Source organism: Solanum stenotomum, chromosome 5, assembly GCF_019186545.1.
Source record: "Solanum stenotomum isolate F172 chromosome 5, ASM1918654v1, whole genome shotgun sequence".
In the NCBI taxonomy this organism is placed as follows: domain Eukaryota; kingdom Viridiplantae; phylum Streptophyta; class Magnoliopsida; order Solanales; family Solanaceae; genus Solanum; species Solanum stenotomum.
Genome location: NC_064286.1, coordinates 9,987,450 through 10,007,565, shown reverse-complemented (window position 1 = coordinate 10,007,565; position 20,116 = coordinate 9,987,450). Strand labels below are relative to the sequence as shown.

Here is a 20,116-nt window from a genome sequence, read left to right as displayed (position 1 = left end):
GATATTTCAAAAAGGTGGCATAATGCATGGTTTCTAACTAAAATGTCCCTTTTTAAGCATGTTTTGCATGGTCATCATACTTAGTACATTTTGTGTACTAACCCATATTCTTCATACTTTTACTATAAGTGTAGGTTCCGGCAAGTGATCCCTCCTAGCTAGTTTGAAGTGTTGGATTGCTTTCCTCCAAGACTTGGTATGTCCTCATGGATTCGAGGATAAGATTTTTAAGTTCTTTTGTTCATGTAATAGACTTCTTTTGATTGTAAAGGGCCGTGTCCCTACTTATGTTTTGCGACTGTGTCTAAGATGGCCATGTGAGACTTAGACTTCCGATGTGTGTTTTTAAAGTTGTTTTAAGAAGTTTAAATGTGTGGATGTAAATAAGTTTTTTTTTATTATTCCGCACTATTTTCATTATTGAATGCAATGAATGACTATGTGGCTTGTATAAGACCCCTTCGGGGTCGAGTACGCCTTGTTACGACTTGGGGGTGCTCCTGGGTCGTGACACCCATCTCCCCCTTGGGAGAAAGCCTCTATGGATTTCTCAAGCACCGCTTCTCTAGTATGAAATATATGCTAGTTGTTGATAAATGGCACAAAAAGGATTCTGTGAAATCCAAGACATAAGTTATTAAACCCACAAGGATTTTCACTGATTCTATTGCACAACTAATAAAGGACACTGATGATATCAAGGCCCAATTGCTGGGATTGGAAGAAGGACTAGAATCTCTTCAAGACACCAATTAATCAAGCAAGTCGACTCTCTAAAAGATGGAGTCATCTCATCCAACACCGATCTTGTTGTTTATGTTCAAAACTCCTACTTAAACTTCTCCAAGAATATTGAGTGTTCCTACTATACCTTCTGCAGAAACGCTCTCAACACTCTCAAGTACTTCCTTGGAGATTGTTGATTATACTGTTCTTTTGTTCTTTCTTTTAAGACACTGTTTCAATAAGGGCTTGTTCCTAAAACTATTTGGTTTCTTACTAAGGGTGTACTATGCCCCTCTAAACTCCTCTATCTTTTTGGTTTTGTTATGAATATCTATCTACTATACATCTGTGTGTGTTTTTACTATGCCAAAGGGGGAGATTTTTCTCCACAAAATAATAGGGATAAGCGCATACAGGCAGGGGAGCTATGCAAGCAAACAGGTGGGGTGCTTCAGGAAGTCTCATGAACTAAATCATTATATCTTTTAATATCTTATTTATTTTGTGGATTAATTTTCATTATAAAAAAGGAGGAGATTGTTAGCCTCCCGAATACTCATGGATTTTGATAATTAACAATTAAACTGCTTTGATTGCAGTAATATCACAAATAAGGAAGAAAGGAAGCAATAAAGATAGTTGATTTGAGCCCCTAAAATTAAGCAATCAAATCACCTCCAATCCTCAAGATCATAATTAACGGTAAGAATCAAATCAAGGATACTCCAAATCAAGATGATGGACAAATCTTTTCTAATCAAGGTGCGCTGACGAACAAGGCTTCACATTTGAAGAAATCTGGAAAGGAAGCTAAAACAAATCAAGAAGGAAGAATGTCATGAACATATTTGATATGGACATGATTTCAATCTTCCTCAAGTCAAACTCAATCAAGAAATCTCTAAAAATCCTTGATTAAATGAAATATCCTTGGGTTTTCTGTAACAGAGCAAAAGAGCAAAGTTATTTTAACCAGTCTTAGAGTTAAACGAAATATGCGCACTTCACTTGAACAATTGTATTATCTTTCTTTCATCTTTCATAAAACATTTGTACTCTCTGTGTATCAAATAGTAAGGAAAAAGAGCAAGGAGTGATAACCTTAGTTATACAAGTAGAGGTTGTGTCAAGAGATCATAAATTTGTTAGGGATTAGGATCTTTAAAGTTGTTGTAATCCCAATCATTCAAAGCTCTTAAGGAAACTCTCGAAACCCAAGTACACTGGACCTGGCACCACACCGGTGATCCGAATTAGTATAAACTTCTCTAAGGTGATCCGAATCAGTATAAACTTCTCTAAGTCGTTTACTTTAATCATTTTATACTTGTATTTTACTTTATTACTAATCTGCAAGTGAGTCAACTATCCTAAATAGGTAGTCGACTAAGGAAAAAAATTTATTCAGCCCCCCCCCCCCCTCTAAAATTTTAGAATCAAGTTTCTTGGAAACTCTAAATAACCCGCATTTTCCACTTGTGAAGTATCTTGGCTTCTTCTTGGTGTAAAACAAATAATAAAAACAACAATCAATCAACAATGATCTATTAATTTACCCGGATTATTAACAATCCTAACCCAGGCAAAATATGATCATCTTTCCCAATTTAAAGTTTTTCCCTTGCAAAGTTCTATGGATTAACTTCTTTCCCTATTGACCTATTCATAAAGACTGGGTCAGATCGTTACAATCTCAGTATGTTGCTTTACTTTCCTAGATGCAAGTCAACTATACTTGAAAATCCAAGATGACTACTCTTGCTGCTTTGCAACTTTCGAGATGGATGAGAAATAAATATAATGGACGCTGGAGAACAAATTAATAAGGACACATAAAATGGAATAAATAAAGCTAAAGAAATAACCCCATTATTGGCACCAAAACAGACAAGTCTTAAAAGTACTTCTAGTTTAAAAATAACAAGTCTTAAAAGTTTCATAACCATCCAAATGTTTTGATATATTTATAGTTACAAGTTTTAAAAGTTTTAATTTATCATCTTATTGGAAAGAATCAAAAAGTTTCTTATTCATGATTGAATAACAAGCTCGATTAAAACTTAGGTCACAAATTACATAAGAATTGTAAATTAATGAAAGCTCTTATTTTGGTAGAAATTCAAATGACCTAAGCATAGATTTTGAAAGCCTCCAATGCTGCGTGGTATACTAATTTCTTGTTGGCATAATGTGGAAAAAATTCAGTGTCCCATTTGAAGGGTTTAAACAATGGGGGATTGTCTGGACCAACAAATGATTTTGCAGGCTCGACAATATTTGCTGGAGAAAAATAAGTACCAATGCCTGTACATGTTTGAGTTGTATTTGGCACCGCTCGATGTGCAACACTTTCCAACTTCCCATTGGTCATTACCTGTAATTATACAAGTAGACATTTAAACTTATATAGAGTTGAATAAGTAGAGACACATGTCCATGTGGCATAATACACGTAGGATGACACATAGGATGTAAATTGTCATGTAGGACGCAAGTAGGATGTATGTCTTTACTTGTTCAACTCTATACAAGTTTAAATGTACATGTGCACACCCAAAATTAAAGGAAATAAATGTCAAAGAGGCCAAGTTAAAGGGCACGATTATGTACTATATAAATTTTATATATACCTTTAGTTTAAGAAATATAGATTCAAAACCAGTTTCACAACTAATTTAAAATTTCATACTCTTTCAAATTAACTGAAACAAAATTGACTAAATACAGGCATAAAACATAAATAAGCTCTTTAACTTGGCATCAACTGATATTTATGCCCTCCTACTTTGGATTTGGACAAGTAGATACTTAAATTTGTATAAAGTTAACAAATAGAAACACACATTCCTATGTGGCATAATACAAGTAGGACATGTATATCTATTGTTTAAATGTCACATGATATGTCACGTTTATGTATTATATCATAAAATAAATGGCATAATACATAAACATAACCTTAAACTTGGCTTCAGGTGACAACTGTTACCTTTAACTTTAGGTGTTCACAAGTAGACACTTAAACTTGTATAAAATTGAACAAATAAACTCATTCGTCCTACATGGCATTATATATGACAATTTTTGTGTACTACGTGGTGTTCTACATGCATTATGTCAAGTAGGACAAGTCTAATTTGTCTACTTTTTTAATTATTTTACAAGTTTTAGAGTCTATTTATGCACACTACACATCAAAAGTTGGAAGGCACAAATGTCAGCTGACGTCAAATTAAAGTACGCATCTATGTATCATTCATAAATGAAAGTTAAAAAGAAACATTACCATTATTGGGAGGCCGAAATTGAAAACAAATGCATGAGGTAAAGGTTCCACACCAATCCATTCCTCATTCTTCAGTATTTGAAGGCCATATACTTTTTGTTGGTAAATTGTTATGAGATTAGGATCACAATGTCCATCCATTCCCAAGGTTGAACTTGGATCTGGGCATACTGGAAAGTGATGGACAATCATTTTCTGCTTATGTTCTTTACCAAAGTACCCTGCCTCCAAGCCTAGTCCTTTGCTTACCAAATCAAAGATTATCATGCTCAACTTTCTTACTTCGGTTGAATATGCACCAATAACCTTCCTGAAAAAGTTCATTCTCATATTTAACTTTCACATGAAAATATAAGGTGTTTTGTTAGCAATTTAGAAATCCGCATGACTAATACATGTGTAAGTAATGAGGAAATTTATGTATAATTTTATACTATTTAGAAAGTGGAATAAATAATACATGAATAAGTAACCCCTTTGCGGTCAATCTCGTTACCTCTTTAGTTGCCGCCTCCTACTTGCTCATTTGTAATTACTACCACAAGAAAGTCATCCCTATATCCATAGGGACTTATGCACTCCACGACTTTCTTTTGTTATGAGGTCTCGAAGACTAGATTTAGATTTCAATCCTAGTCAGCGAGCTTAATAGCACTTCTCAAATCGGGTTACGCCTTTCCAGCTAAGTTGGGCGCCATGACCCTCCTAGTCATAACTAACTCTTGTAGAAAATAATACATTAATTCTCTCATAAATAATGCATGTATTTCTAATACCTACATAGTTCTAATCAGCTACCAAACTACTCCTTAACCCATCTAAGTTGCCATAATTACTAAGAAATTAAATATATTACATAGAAGGAAAAAAGTGAAAAAATAGGTACCTATATTTTGGAGGGTTACTAGGCCATGTTTTTTTATCTTGTCCATCAATATTACAGTTGTGTTCTAAGACTTCCTTCCAGTATTTATGATCCTTTGAATTATAATGCTTGGGATTGCTGGTATAGAGTGTTTCTGCTGCATTTGCATAGTTTTCTTTTTCTTCCACTGGCAAATTGAAAAATTCTTCGTACACTTCCATTGCCTCGTCCATTAGATCTTCCGGTACCCCATGATTAGTTACCTGTTTCATCATTATATCGTATTTCAGTTCGAGTTCATCTTGTTTAACATAAATTCCGTTTAATTTAGCTTCAGCTGAGCTCCAGCTTTGAGTGCACAAGTGGGCACTCAAACTTACACAAAATTGAACAAGTATACACATGCGTCCTACATGGCGGTTGGCGTCCTATGTGTCAATTTGCATCCTAGCTATACATGGTGGTCTCCTACGTGTAATCTATCACATATATAGAACGCATATGTCTACTTGTCAATTTTATACTAGTATAAGTGTCTACGTGTGCACACTCAAAGTTGGAGGGCATAGATGTCTGAGGCCAAGTTAAATGACACATTTATGTATTATGCCAAAATATTACTATTAGTATTTGCATGAAATATTTTGAACCTGAAAAAAGCCATATTCTTCCAAAGCTTTCACAAGTTGTCGAGCGACAACAGTTCGATCTTCACCCAAATCAATGACAGGAATTTCCTTGACAATTGGAACTGAAGCTAGTGGCCTTTCATGCATTGGTGGGACATAAGTTGGAGGAAGTGCTTCTACTTTACTAGAGATGATGTTTGCCATATTCTTCTTAATTCTGTGAATGAATCTAACCAAAATAAAAAGAAGTGAAATTGAGTAATTAGACATAAAAAAAAAGAATTTTATATAGAATAATGTGTGTACCTAGGAAACAAACTTTAAGTTGTTACTTGTTAGTACTCCCAATCCCTTTTTATTTGTTTTCCTACATAAGAGAAAGGAATATTTATAGGGAAAAGAATTGCACATAACATCCTCTAAGTATTTGAAAAGTTTCCTTAACATACCCAATGTTTCATAAATGATATGGAGTGATTGGCAATCCGATTATTAGAAAATCAAATACTAGTCTATGGACCAGGAGATATATCGTTGGTATCTATCCCAACCTATGTTGGTGTTTGCCATAGGAATGATGAAAATTTGGTGACTTTTAGGGATAGCAATGGAGCATAACGAATACGAGACAAGGTAGGGCTAGCTCTTAACAGGGTAGGGAAAGGCAAACTGTAATGATCCTAAAGGTCATTTTTGGAATTCTATAGAATTTTGGCATTTTTCCCCTCCTAATAGTTACCCCGAGTCATATTTGATCAAAATATGAGGTTAGATTTAAAATCAAAAGTTGAGATTTTTGGAAGTCTTAGAGATTTTGAAGCTTTTAAGTTGAAACGGCTAATTTTAGTCAACAATCAGAGTTTCGAGTCTCGAAATGGAATTCAGTCAGCTCCGAAACGTGACTTTGGGGTTAGTAGGACTATTGGCTCAGGTCCTGGGTATTTAGATGAGTTTTGGAAGAGTTTGTGTTTTCAAAGTTGAAAATATAAGATAGTTGACCAAAGTGCACATCTGGTGATAGCAAGCTCGCAATGGAATTCCGACAACTCCGTTAGCACTCGAATGTGATTTTTGATGTGGATGCACCGTGGGTTTGGGTCCCAAGGATTTTTGTTAGATTTATAGCCATTAGATGAGATGCTAGAAAAGTTAAAGTTAAAGCTAGAGTTTGACTTTAGTCAACAGTTGAGGTTAGAAAGATCATTGTCCAGTTTTGATAATTTCGCTAGGTCTAAATGGTGATATTTGTTCTAGTTGAAGGTTTGGTTCAGTTCTTGATACTTTTGGATGAGTTTCATGTCTTTTTTTTTTTTTGAATGGAGATTTTTATGTTAAAATTGAATACGGTTAACATCGGGTTAAGATGACCTTGTTTGGGTGTTGTGATGGTTCCATTGAGTCTGAAATATCATTTCCAAGCTAGTAGCATATTTGATTTGTATTCGAGAGGTTCTAGATGAGTTTTGGGTGAGTTTTAAAGCATTTTGAGTGCTTTGGTGTTGTTTCAGCTATTTATGTCAAAAAAAAATATTTGTTATTAGTTTAAAGATCAAAAAATTATTCCAAAACTTCTAAAAGTTGGAGCATGAATTATAGGACTGAACTGCAAAGTTCTGTGTATTTTTGCTAAGGCAAGATTGGACTTTTATTGCGAAATATAAGATAATTGTTTACCGAGAAGAAATGATATTTTACTGGGCAAACGAGCACGAAATTGAGTTTCTATCATTATTTAAGACATTTAGAAAAATAATTGGGTCATTTTGCTATTGTATGAGGAAGTTACAATTTTTCTAGTGAAACAATTTAAGTTGTTGTTTTTTAGTGTAAATATTGTGGTTTAAGTATTTAAAATTTCAGACTATATTTCATTTGGTATTTTGAGTATATTGGGAGTTCTAGAGCTCTGAATGGAGTGATTCTTGAAGGATTCCACTCAATTTAATATTTGAGTTAGTATCTGATCCTCATTTTGCCATTATCTCATGATTTCTTCATTTGGTTTTATTTTCTTGTCAGTGAATTTCTTTCTAAGATTGGAGTTTTATCGATTTAGACTATGTTTTTGCTGAAAATGTATATTTAGTATCATTATGTTATCGGTAAACAGATTTTGGCATAAATTAGTTTATTTATCAATTATTTTCAACATATTAACTGCATATATTTGGGGTTTTCCCGAAAAAGTTAAAGTTCGATAAATATAGGATTTCAAGGTTTGATTTTAACTCCGTTTTTTATGAAATTTCATATTTGAACTTCCCTAAGCATGGGTAAGATATTTTTCAAGAAATATTTTAGATTTGATTCAGGGTCTCGAACCCAATTGTTGGGTTTTTCTCATAAACTTTGATCTTATGTTTTGGACTTTTGGGAATGATTTCAAACTCATTTTTTTATGCAATTTCACGTGTGAATTCCTAAATATTTGGGTATCATGTTTTTACATAAAAATCTATATTTACCCTTAGCCCTCGAGATTGACTTTTTGGATTGTTTCAAATCCAATTTTCAAAATTAGCATTATGGATGTCGTTGTTCATGTTTTTTTAGTTGGTGTGGATTCTGTGACTCGACATGAAGGGAAGGCTAAAGTCCTGAGTTGATTTCACACTCTTCTAAGGAAGGTGGACCCCTTTGTCACTTCGTTAATTGTATTGAACCTTTTATGTTTTGTTATGTGATTGAGAGTAATGGAAATTGATGAGGAGTTTCGTAATTCTTGTTCATTGTTAAATGTTGATTGAATTCTAGTCATGATATTGTGGGGTAAAAATAAAATTGTTGATATATATGATAATTTATAGTGTGCCATGAATGGTTTGAAAGGTTATATTGTCTCACTTTTGATGATGTGTTATGATTGTATGAGTGTGGATTGGGTATTTATATGGAATTTATCATCTTCTCATTATTCAAGTGTACATGCTTATTTGCATTGTCTCTGAAACACTATAATGAGATTTGGATTGATATTTATGCTGAAGGAAAATGGTTCAAACAACAATTGATAGTTATTGCGAAGGGAAATGGTTTCGACGAAAGTGTTATGCTGAAGGGAAATGGTTCTAGCGAATGAGATATGCCAAAGGAACATGGATTTGGTGAATGCATGAACCTTGTGAGTCCCCCATGACTCCTGGCCTGATATTCAACGAGTGTGTATCTTTAAGACATACATGCATCACTATATAGGACATTACACTACATTGCATTGCACTTCATCCTTCTTCCTTGATATTCATGAGTGGATTGTTATCATGATCTTGTGGTTACTTGAATATGAAAGACCGTCATGATATTATGTAAGTGTTAAGGTGCGAGTTGTGATGTCTTAAATGTGCTATATTATTCTATGAAATGTGAATTGTTAGATTGAGTTGGTTTGATTTCTATTCATGTTGTAGTTTATGGAGGTTTGGATGTTGTGTTGGAGTACTTGTGTTCAGTATTGCTTTACATAGGGTTAGTTAGGGATGTTTGTTGAGTACCTTTGTTGTTTGGTATTCACTCCCTTGCTTTCTACAGTTGTGTAGGTTACGACGATTGTCTTGATTGTTCACTCTCGTCTTCGTCTAAGGCTTGCTTTTGAAGTTTGTGAGGTAGTTAGTTGTCTTCTCGGCAGATATCACTTACTCTCTTATTATGTCCTTGTTCTATTCGAGAGAGGAAAACATTCGTACTTGAATTTATTATAATACGTAGAAGCTTGTACGCATAACATCAAATTATGGGGATATTGAGTTATAATATGATTCTGCATGTTTATGTTTTGATTAGATCTAAAATTTCGTTCTTACTTCCACATTTACTTTATTGAGGCATTTTTAGGCTGACCTGTCTTGATGGGATAAGACAAGTATCATCATACCTGATTTTTGGATCGTGAAACAAACCCTTAACCGAGCAAGGCAAGACAGGGCAGGACATAATAAGATTAATGTTGTTAAATATTTATACTATAGCGCAGGTGGTGGGTATTTCAAAAGACCGTAACATGATGGACAATTTAGAAGCCTCAATTCCATTTGCCTGATGAATATATATTCTAACATGACTCAAATAGTAAAAGCTACGTATAAATTAATCTTTTAAAAAAAGTTAGTTTCCTAACTGTTAATAAACAAAATAGTAGAATTTTCGTTGTTAGAAGTTTGAAGTTAGAAGTAATGGGTTTTACAGAATTGTACTTTTCAGATGGTTATGTTTTCCTATTTTTCTTAAAGATAGGAAATATATTAAAGTTCAACTATTATTATTATTTTATTACTATCTAAGAAATAACAATGAGCAGCATCCTTACTGTCAACATGTGTGTTTGCCAATTGTCAGAATATTTTCAAAATTTACTCAACTATTAAGAGTTATCTACGCTCAGTCATTAATGGTTGGGAAGCGGCCCTGTCCAGTAGATGTTTTGTCCATAGCATTAGATGCTTTACACGTGTCCCATTAATATTTCAATGGATTGATTTATTTTATTCTTTAACTAGGGTTAAAAAAAATCTTTTTTTTTATCAGTCTCCACAAGGAAAAAAAACCTTTCTTTTTCTTTTTCCTCCATTTCATCTTAATAAAACTATCACCTTAATATTTGAAAAGAAAAAAATATCTCTTAATAGTGTTTAAGGAGGAAGACACGGTACATCGAAATAATTTCACAAAATATTGGAAATACTATTTCATCTATTTTTATTATTTTTTTATAAGACTTTGTCACGATTTTTTCTTTCGTGAAACTAGATAATTAAATTAGGCTGAAATTAAAAAATTTGTTAAGAGTTGTATATTGTCTTTCCGCTCATTGAGAGATCGACAAAAATATTGTGTGTTTTTCTTCAATGTTGAAGAAGGTCTATTTTAAGTATTTATGTGTTGCGTAGTTGCCCCTCTTTTTTACAAAGTGAATTTTTTTAAAAAAAATTATAATCCGTTTATTGGTTTTGCTTTTTTATTTTTATATTAAAAACTTTTATTTTGAATTAAAAACATACTACAAATAGAGAAGAGGATATAAATAAAAAATTTCAAAAATAAAAAGAACAGAGGGACGATGTATTACTATTTGGCTATGAAAATATAAATATTCAGAAAGAGGTGAATGACCATTGTAAAAACAATTAATCCTGATTAAAGGATAATTAAATCAATTCATTGAAATATTTATAGGACATGTATAAAGAATCTAATGCTCCATTAGTTGAAATAGACACAACCTCTATTGGATAGGAGCCGCTTCCTAATAGCTATGGTCCCCACTTACAGAAAAATCAAATGACTTTTTATAATTTCACTTGTATACCATCCGTAGTAGTATTACTATTTTTGGCCGTTGCCTTTTTCTAATATGAATTTAACAATATGCTATATAGCTATCTTCATAGGAAGCCTTTCATTCAGTACCTCATAATTTGGCATCTCCATGACTTCAAAATTGATGTTACAAACTTGCACGTGAAATTAATGTTATATTATAATTTATTGTTCTTTTATTTTTAAACAATATTATTTTTTAATAATTATTACCAATTTTTTTACTTATTCACTACATATCAAAGGGAAAAGGATATGATATACTCGTTAATTTTGCAATTTAGAATTAATATATCTTTCGTTACAAAAGTGCTTATATACCCCAAGTATTACACAATTAACAAAGTAATATAAATTTAATTGACTAAAAAGATATAAAATATAATTAATCAAATAAATTTAATAATCAATTCTATTAAATATATATAACAAAATTATTTAAAAAATTATAATAAAAACATTCTGCATTTTAAATTTCTCTGAAATTATCCCTTAAATTAAATTAATGGATATCCATATGTGTTACAATTGATAAATATGTTACTTCTTTGAATCTTTCAGTATTCCTTTTATTTTGATGTTTTTTTCTTCTTTTAAATTAGTATCGAAAGGTCTGGTCTGGTCTTCGCATAAAAATAATTAGGCTTAAACATTGATATATTTAGGGTGCATTTGGTATTAGAAAACTATTTTTTATAGTAAAGTAAGTGAATTTCTTATTTTATTTTATTTTTGTGTTTGGTACATAAGCAAAAATTATTATTTTAAAAATATTTGTATATAATCTAGACAAATACTATCAGAAGTAAAAGGGGAGTAGACTGGTAGGGACATGGGAATGTGAGCTATGGAGGTGGGGTGAAGATGAGAGGTGTCACGATTCAACCCGTCATGAGAGGCACCCAAACTATGCCCCAATGGGAGAACCAATTAACTACTACCACACACAGTCTGCGAAACAAACAAAAGTAAAAGGTTTCCAACAATTTAAAACACAAGCCTTCATTCATAATCCAAAACCAAAGTTAGAAAACAATTGTGGAATACCCCATCCCATAAAATCTAAAAGTCTTGTGCCAAAGTATATATTCTTAGTTTAGAATGTGGGGATGCAATCCAAAAACAAAAGAGTCTAGCTCCAAAAAACTGATAGAATAGAGGAGTCCATAGCATCCCGAAAGAACAACTCACCCTTGAATTTAGGAAACACTGGAGTCACAACTAAGGTCACCCGAGGTTGCCATCAGAATATGCCATATACTCAACAAAACAAGAGCTAGTGCACTATCAGTACACAAAATTCACAATGTACAAATAGTATCACCGACCAACTCATGTTATGCCAAATATGAACAGGTAACCACAACTTACTAAAAAAGATAACACATGCAACAACAGTGTAACAAGCCAACCCGATTCACTCACGGAACCCACACAGACATGTAGTTAATGTAATAGGCGTGGTACCCGATCCAACCGTTAGTATGTACTAGTGTGGTACCTGAGCCAACCTTAAATGGATATCTCGTATCAGGTGTGGTGCCAATATCAACCGCTAGTATGTATTAGTCATGGTACCCGAGCCAATTATCAATCATACATCACAATCACATCCACAATTACGCTGAATACAAATCACACTTGTACACCAAATAAAAACATCCACTGCGATTGATAACAATAAAGCATGTCCACTTATATTCTTCTCATTTCCCTAGTCATATGTTCTACAGGTAATACTAATGTAGTAGTTAACAATCACATATAACATAAACGAAAATCAAACAATGTAACTATTACTTACCACGAATCAAGTCTAGAATGCTCTATGGAACCTAATTTTTCCCCATACCTAGCATGCTCTTGATCTGCAATTAATCAACATAACACATAATCAAATCTAAATGACCTAAATACATTTGGATTATGTCCTAATTCCACGCCAAAAATAATAATTAGTGATTTGGTTTGATAGTGAAAAAAAAATCAATCATAATTGATTTGATTTGATTTGGCTTTAACTAAAGAAAATCAAATCACATCACTAATCTGAGATTTTATATATATATATATATATATATATATATATATATGCACACACTTTAAGAAAAAATTATACATAAAAATATTTGTTGTGATATAATTTATAAATATTTCTCTAACTTTTTTCATAGTTCTACTTTAAGAAAAATTTATACATAAAAATATTTGTTGTGATATAATTTATAAATATTTCTCTAACTTTTTTCATAGTTCTACTTTAAGAAAAAATTATACATAAAAATATTTATTAATTGTGATATAATTTATAAATATTTCTCTAACTTTTTTCATAGTTCTATCTTTTAAAATAATAGGTAGTTTAGTGGGCAATCCTACTAATTCAAAGAATTAAAATATAATGGTCCTCCTGTGACTTTAGGCCATTGAAATTTGAAAGCTTAGCTTTTAGTTTGAGACCATATGCAACACATGGCAGGTTGACGATGACATGTTTCCATATATATATATACTAGAAGGGCATGGCCCGTGCGAAGCACGGGCCCAACATAATTAACATAATTAGTTTGTTCTTTGTAAATAAAATGTTGCTGGAAATTATTCAGTTATAAAAGCACAAATTGCAAGGATTACATTAATTCGGGTTGTGTGTATGTTCTAATATAAGGAATGATCTGAAAAATTAAAAACAAAGTCTCAAGCATTAAAGCAACTCAAACAACTTGTACAGGACAAAAAAAAGAAAAGAAAAATGCTCAAGAAGTTGTTCGGAACGTTATGATTTAACAATCTATCGTTCAAATTCTAGTGGTGTCACAACTTCTGGAGTATACAATGTGTCACAAATACTGTAAACTCTTCAACTCTTTGTAAGTATTTTCTTTGCAGTGCCCAGAGAAATGTTATATGTTGTTCCTGCAAATTACTGAAAAGGCCACTGCACCAGAAATAGTGGGGCAAGTTTATGTTAAATGTGTCAACAAAAAAGAGAGGAAAAATATTCATATTAAATAAATATGAAGTAGAAGAAATTAGATTATAAATGAACAAATGCAAACTTGAAAATGCTCTTCCTTATTCCTGAAGAATGAGTATCAAAGGGATTGATCAAGAAAGATCTTCACAATTTCCGTATATTACAAATTTATATCATAAGATCTAGATAGAAGAAAGTAGTTCTTTTATAATTTAAAGTTTCATTGTACTTGTCATACTTGTTCTAACTAATCCAAAAGCACATTTGACTACTGTTAATAGAAAGCAAACAGATGAATGAGAGTTTATCTTTGAACTTATGTTTATATTGACCAAAATAGGTAAAAATAAAAAAGGAAATGAAATTGGATCAACTCTTTGGCAACTCATATTAGAAAGCAATCTTAAGATATCATGGACATATTTTTTCTCTTGTCCTGCTAAAGATTAGAAGTTTAGTTTGTACTTCATTATATAAAACTATAATGAACACTTGGGCTAATTTTTCTCATTTCATCTAGTTTACTGATCATCTTGATTACTGGGTACAAAAAAATGAAACATGATCAACAATATATATCATTTTAAGGCCAAGTGAGTAGTAATTTTTTTACATGTAGTTAATATAGGATCTGAAATATGCCTCAAAATGGCCTGAGCCGAAAGATTTTGCTTTTTTTTTTATGGTAGTTGAGAAATTTAAAAATTCATTAGCTTCTAGCTAATGGCACCTAATGACTTGCTCCAAGTAGAACAACTTACATCAATGATAGAAGGGTGATAAACTTGAAATTGCTCTTATGCATACTCCTTAATTATTTAGTAATTTTCTCAGGTAAATGTCATTTGTATTGCTCTTCAATAGCAACCCCTGCATGGTTGGACTCATCTTTCTTCTTCAAATCCTACATACCAAATTAAGGTCCCTGTTATAACTAAGCACTTCAACAAAATGGTAATCAATTAAAGGATTTACAATATGAACTGTAACTTAATAAAGAGACTTAAAAATCAACATTTTTCTTTAATTCATGCATAGAAAAGTTCCTTGCTATAGCAAAAAAAAAAAAATCATTACAAAGAATAATCAAGAGACGACACTTCAAATAATTGCACCTTAAATATTAAGATTCATATATGAAAGATCAAAAACACACATCTAATTAAGATACTCCACATCAAATATAGTAGTTGCACACCTCTCCTTTAGTTTGTGAAGGCTGAAATAAAGTTCACAGAATTTCAATTATTTCTGACATCAATGAACCATTCTTTACTAAGAAGTTTGAAAACGACTTTCATCAAATATATTAATGTGTGAAGGAAAGAAGACCTCCACACTTGAAAGCACATAGTAGATCATACTATAAGAAAACAGAAACACTCAAATGCTATTAGCTTCCAATAACACGATATAACAAATGGGTTAGAGATGTCACACACCTGCATCATTCAGTTACAACAAAAAAAAATTGACTTTTGCGCCCACCAAGCTTGGCCTGATGAAAAAACTCTGCATCAATAGGGATATCGATGTATTTTTAACTTCATTCCTTTGAGCTTATCGTCTACTCGTCTTGTTTACACATCATAAATTAAAATGAGAGTTTTCAATATATACTTACATAAATGCATCTCCACACTTGAGTATTTGAATGCTAATTGGTTTCATGAGAAACGAAATAAACTATTTTGCTCTTTATTTTCTCATGCCTTTTTTCCTTAAGTACCTCAGTTGAGAAAATGAGATGCATAAGAGAAGCTGTTAATTTTAAAAAGATATAGAGAAAGTTGCATATTAGCTTATCTAATTCCACATTGGAGGTATAATATTTTTACTGGATAGTCATGCAAACATTACAAGGAAAAGACCAGGACACACTTCAAGCTCCTAAGAAGATTTCTTTTCGAGATGTGAACAGGCAAGGACATGTGTGCACCCGTGCTCACGATGCAGTAAAAGTGGTATATTTCATATGAATCTCATATTACATAAAGCACTCAAGAAATTCTAAAATCAGATAGAAAAGAGAGAACTTGAAATGCAGAAATAAATCGACATGACTTCATATGCTTAGATCTAATTGATAAAAATGTTGATATACAATGGATGAGATTACACAATTTATCAGAATGAAAAAGTAATAAAAACGAAGTATTACCTTATACGTCTCTACTTATTTGATCCACACAAGTATTAGTATATCATGGCGTCCATAATTATTGATCGTGAATGATCAAAATGATTTTTTCTTAGTTTGGTGAATGCTCTTGTTAATTTCTTCATTGCTATTAACTTTTTCATGTATCATCTATGTTGCTCGGACTCTTAAAATGTCAATGGGTACATGTCGGATTCTCCAAAGTAGTGTAATTTCAGAGACTCCAACAGCGGTGTGGCATCAAAAGTGAAGAGTCCGTGCAACTAAGATGAGTACATGAATGGAAAAGCTCTCATATCGAATAAAGCTTTTCTATTTTCTCCCACCAAGCATCTGCCGGCAGAAAATACTATTTTCTCAACATGTAAGTGTAGAAACATTGGCGCCAATACTAAGTGCAGAGAGCCTCTTGATGACTACGCAAACTTTCACCTTTTTGGTGAGAGTTTGAATTCTGACTTACCAGTAAACAGAGCATCAACCCTAATCATAAATTGTAACATGCATACTGATAAATCTAACAATTACATCGAGAAAATTTAACAAAATGAAGAAATTGAAGTTAAAAACAACCCGAAAAGGCAAAAACTCACCTCTCTGTATCATCAAATTCCAGCACGTTTTCACCTTCAAAGCTGCCATTGTTGTCAATTTCCTTCTGATTTTCCTGTACATGAACTTCTTCCTTCTTCTCCTCTTCACCCTCAACAGACCCATAATTCCAGGATTGTCGTTCATCTCCCTCACCCTCAAACTCCGATTCTGTCTTTTTGATTCCTTCAAAGGGTGTTTCCGTCTTTTCTTTTCAAAACCCACCAAGGGTTTCTCCAGCCTCCTGCTGCTCAGCTGCAGATAACATCCGCCACTCACATCACCGCCGCCTGAGCTCGATTTCTGCAAATTAAGAAAGCGTCCCAATTCATTTTGAAGATGCGGGCACTACGAAAATAAAACAATCATTCCAAACCTAAAACTAAGTAATAATACCCTAATTAGCTTGTATTTTCCGTCAAAATCGTGAAACTTCTAGTTCAAACACATGCAAAACTAAACTAGAAAATATATCCAGAGGAACCCAATGAATGAGACAATTCAGATAGAGGAGGCAGACGTATAAAGAAAAATTTGGCAAAAATATACAAAGTAAAGGGATTAACCATGACTTTTGATGCCTTTTCCCCTGTTTCATCGAGTGAACCAAGCTGCTCCAAAGAAGACAGACTTGAGAGGAAATTTTGGTTAAGGTGTAGGAGTTGAGTAATTGTAAGACATCTATTTCAAAGTACCTACACGTGGCTATAAAGTACAATTGTTAAAGCACTTTGGTACAGGCACCTACAGTTGTATTGCTACAACCTCTCATTTTTTGGCTTATATTTGTTTGGCAAAGAGAAGTGCGCACACGTGTATTCATCAATCAATAAATAAGCCTATATAAAAGTACAATCCACACAACATGATGTACAATTATATATTGCAGTGATAGTCCTTTTCTTGTTGGCTTATATATAAGGGTAATATATATATATATATATATATATATATATATATAGAATTACTAATTTCCTAACTTAGTTAATTATATATATATATCTATCTTCTATCTATCTATATTATCTTAAAAGCATGAACTCCTAACTTGAATGTTATATTACTATAATATCCCTAACTTAGGGTTGTGACTTTGTCGATGAGTTGTGACTTTTCCGATAAGTCGAGACTTATTCCAAAGGGTTGTGATTTTTCGATGAGTTGTGACTTTCCAAATAGTTGTGACTTTTTCAGTAAGTTGTGACTTTTTTCAAAGGATTATGATTTTTCGATGAGTTGTGACTTTCCAAATAGTTGTGACTTTTCCAAAGGGTTGTTACTTCTCGGAAAGGTCATGACTTTTTAGATAAGACACAAAAAACACTTCTTCATACCACCATTTGTTGACTATAAATAGAGGGGCTTCCTCTCATTTTTCAACCACAATTTTTTTTAATCTTCTACTCTTCTTCTTCTTGCATTTTAAATTTTTTGTGTTTTATTATCGTTGAGTGAATTCGAAGCTTAGCGAAATATGATGTACCATTATTCAGATGAAGTAAATCGTTCCATCCTAAGAGGTTATATTCCATAACCTCGAGTACTTGAGGAAAATAATTTTAATGATATAATAATTATTTTTTTCAGTATGTAATGTTCCAATATATGAAGTTAACATGACGTTGTCTAAATTCATTTGTTTTTATTAACAGTTTTTCTTGTGATGTAGATATATGCTTCGAAATATCATTTTCTAAAATTTAGAGAATTTTCACGATTTGTTTTTTTATGCTCAAGACAAAAGAATGACTTTATTTATCAATGCTACTTATGTGATTTATACTTTTAGGAAATTTGCTTCAAAATAGTTATTACTATATAAACATTGCCCTTTTATTTTACTTATTTACTATTTCTTAATATTTTAGTATTTTAGACAAAGTAAAGTTCATATGACTTGTAATAATACCAGTTGATGTTTGTGCTTGTTTAATTTTTATTATTTATTTAATAGCTAATTTTTGTGAGATAAATATTCTCATTAATGAAAATATATATTTATATTTGGGCTGGTATTTGTATTTAAAATTAAAGTATTATATATGTCACAAATGTATTACCAAGTTAACAAGATCTTCTAACTTCAAAAATATATTATTTTAAAATATTCCAAGTTATTTTTTTTAAAAAAAAAACTCACAACAAATGTAAAAATATGTGAATATACATGAATCATTTAAAATTTACCATTTACAAAATAATATTTATATTCAGTTATATGGAATAAACATTTACATTTGATCCCTACTCTAAATTAAAATCTAATAACTATAAAAAAAAATAGTAACATTAATTAGAAGTCCTATTTATTTATGTAAGTATAAAGTTTAGTACAAATTCAGCTACTGCACATTAATTCTTTAGTTATAACATTATAAATTCTCTTAGTTATTACTAATTACTGCAAACCTATTCAAACTCGTTTACATTCTTAGTTATAATATTATGAATTATGTGAATTAGTTATAATATTATGAATTCCATTGTTATTACATTAATTATTTCTATCTTTCATATTTCCTTATATTAAATTTTGATCAATAATTTTTCATATTATTATACCGCCCCTATATATGTGATAACACAGTTTTGTTATTTTTCCTTTGACAAATTATGCTTGGTTGAATAAATTGAAAAATCGTTTACAAGTATATGAACTATATCTTTGTTGGTGTAAGATGAACAATTGATTATATATATGATTTCACTGATAGAATATATTGTTTAAGTTTTAATTTTTAGTTTTTCCAGTTAAAAAAAAGAAAATCGTTCTGAGTTAACTATGGACAGTCAGATAACTATCTGTATATAAAATACAAATTAATATATAGAAAATAGTTCCAAAAGATAAAATGTGGTTGTTCTCTCCACATATTCATATGACATCTAAACAATTTAACGTGGAATACATGTTCATAGTACATCTGGTTAGATTACAAGAAAAATACACAACAAATTTCGTCTATAAGGTAATTTTAGTGAGATGCGACTAATTACATGATTGAACCTCATCAAATTTAAATAAATATATACATCATTGCATTTAACTAATAAAAGTCATTCACCATCTTCATAGGTTCGCGTGAAAAAGAAATATTTAAAACAATCCACATTGAACATTCACAGAATGATCTACAATATTATTTTGTGTTAAACTTATTACGGAAAAGGGTCATATTTTCCCTTGTACTCTTAGAAAAGGGTTACATTTACCCTTCATCATACTTTTTTGATAAATTTGCACTTACCATCCAACTTTGGGCACATATTTTCCCTTGTAGAGTTAAGTATTGTGTCACCATTTTTATTTGTTTACGTGGCGCCTACGTGGCTCCATGTGTATTTATTTTTATTATAATTAACATTTTACTTTCTATTTAGTATTCTATCCGACCCATTTAGTAAAGTCCAACCCAACTAAAATAAAGACCCATTAACTCGATTCCAATACCCAATTGCCCTAATTTCTATACCCATCATCTTGTAAAGCTTCATATAGAGAGAAGCCATTCTGATCTTGATTGAGAAAACATATAGCTAGAGATTGTAAATTACCTAAAAATCCAAA

General features: G+C 31.7%; 2 protein-coding genes across 5 annotated transcripts; both read right to left on the bottom strand.

Annotated features, from left to right (window-relative positions):
• Positions 1-2,854: 2,854 nt before the first annotated feature.
• LOC125865835 (hyoscyamine 6-dioxygenase-like) lies at positions 2,855-5,710 on the bottom strand. Its single transcript, XM_049546095.1, has 4 exons — positions 5,528-5,710; positions 4,899-5,140; positions 4,013-4,322; positions 2,855-3,100 (listed from the first exon to the last, which is right to left on the bottom strand). The coding sequence occupies exons 1-4, from the start codon at positions 5,708-5,710 to the stop codon at positions 2,855-2,857; spliced, it is 981 nt and encodes a 326-aa protein (XP_049402052.1).
• Positions 5,711-13,587: 7,877 nt separating this feature from the next.
• On the bottom strand, positions 13,588-17,240 carry LOC125865204 (uncharacterized). 4 transcript variants are annotated; one of them, XR_007446325.1, is made up of 4 exons: positions 17,115-17,239; positions 16,551-16,851; positions 14,558-14,700; positions 13,588-13,745 (listed from the first exon to the last, which is right to left on the bottom strand). XR_007446325.1 is itself a non-coding variant. In XM_049545409.1 (3 exons), exons 1-3 carry the CDS (start codon positions 17,115-17,117, stop codon positions 14,681-14,683), a joined length of 324 nt encoding a protein of 107 aa, XP_049401366.1. In that variant the 5' UTR covers positions 17,118-17,240; the 3' UTR covers positions 14,606-14,680. The 4 variants fall into 4 exon arrangements, 1 of the variants encoding a protein (XP_049401366.1); XR_007446327.1 differs by lacking the exons at positions 13,588-13,745; positions 17,115-17,239 and adding an exon at positions 16,945-17,040 and having other exon boundaries at positions 14,606-14,700; XR_007446326.1 differs by lacking the exons at positions 13,588-13,745; positions 17,115-17,239 and adding an exon at positions 16,925-17,037 and having other exon boundaries at positions 14,606-14,700.
• Positions 17,241-20,116: the final 2,876 nt, after the last annotated feature.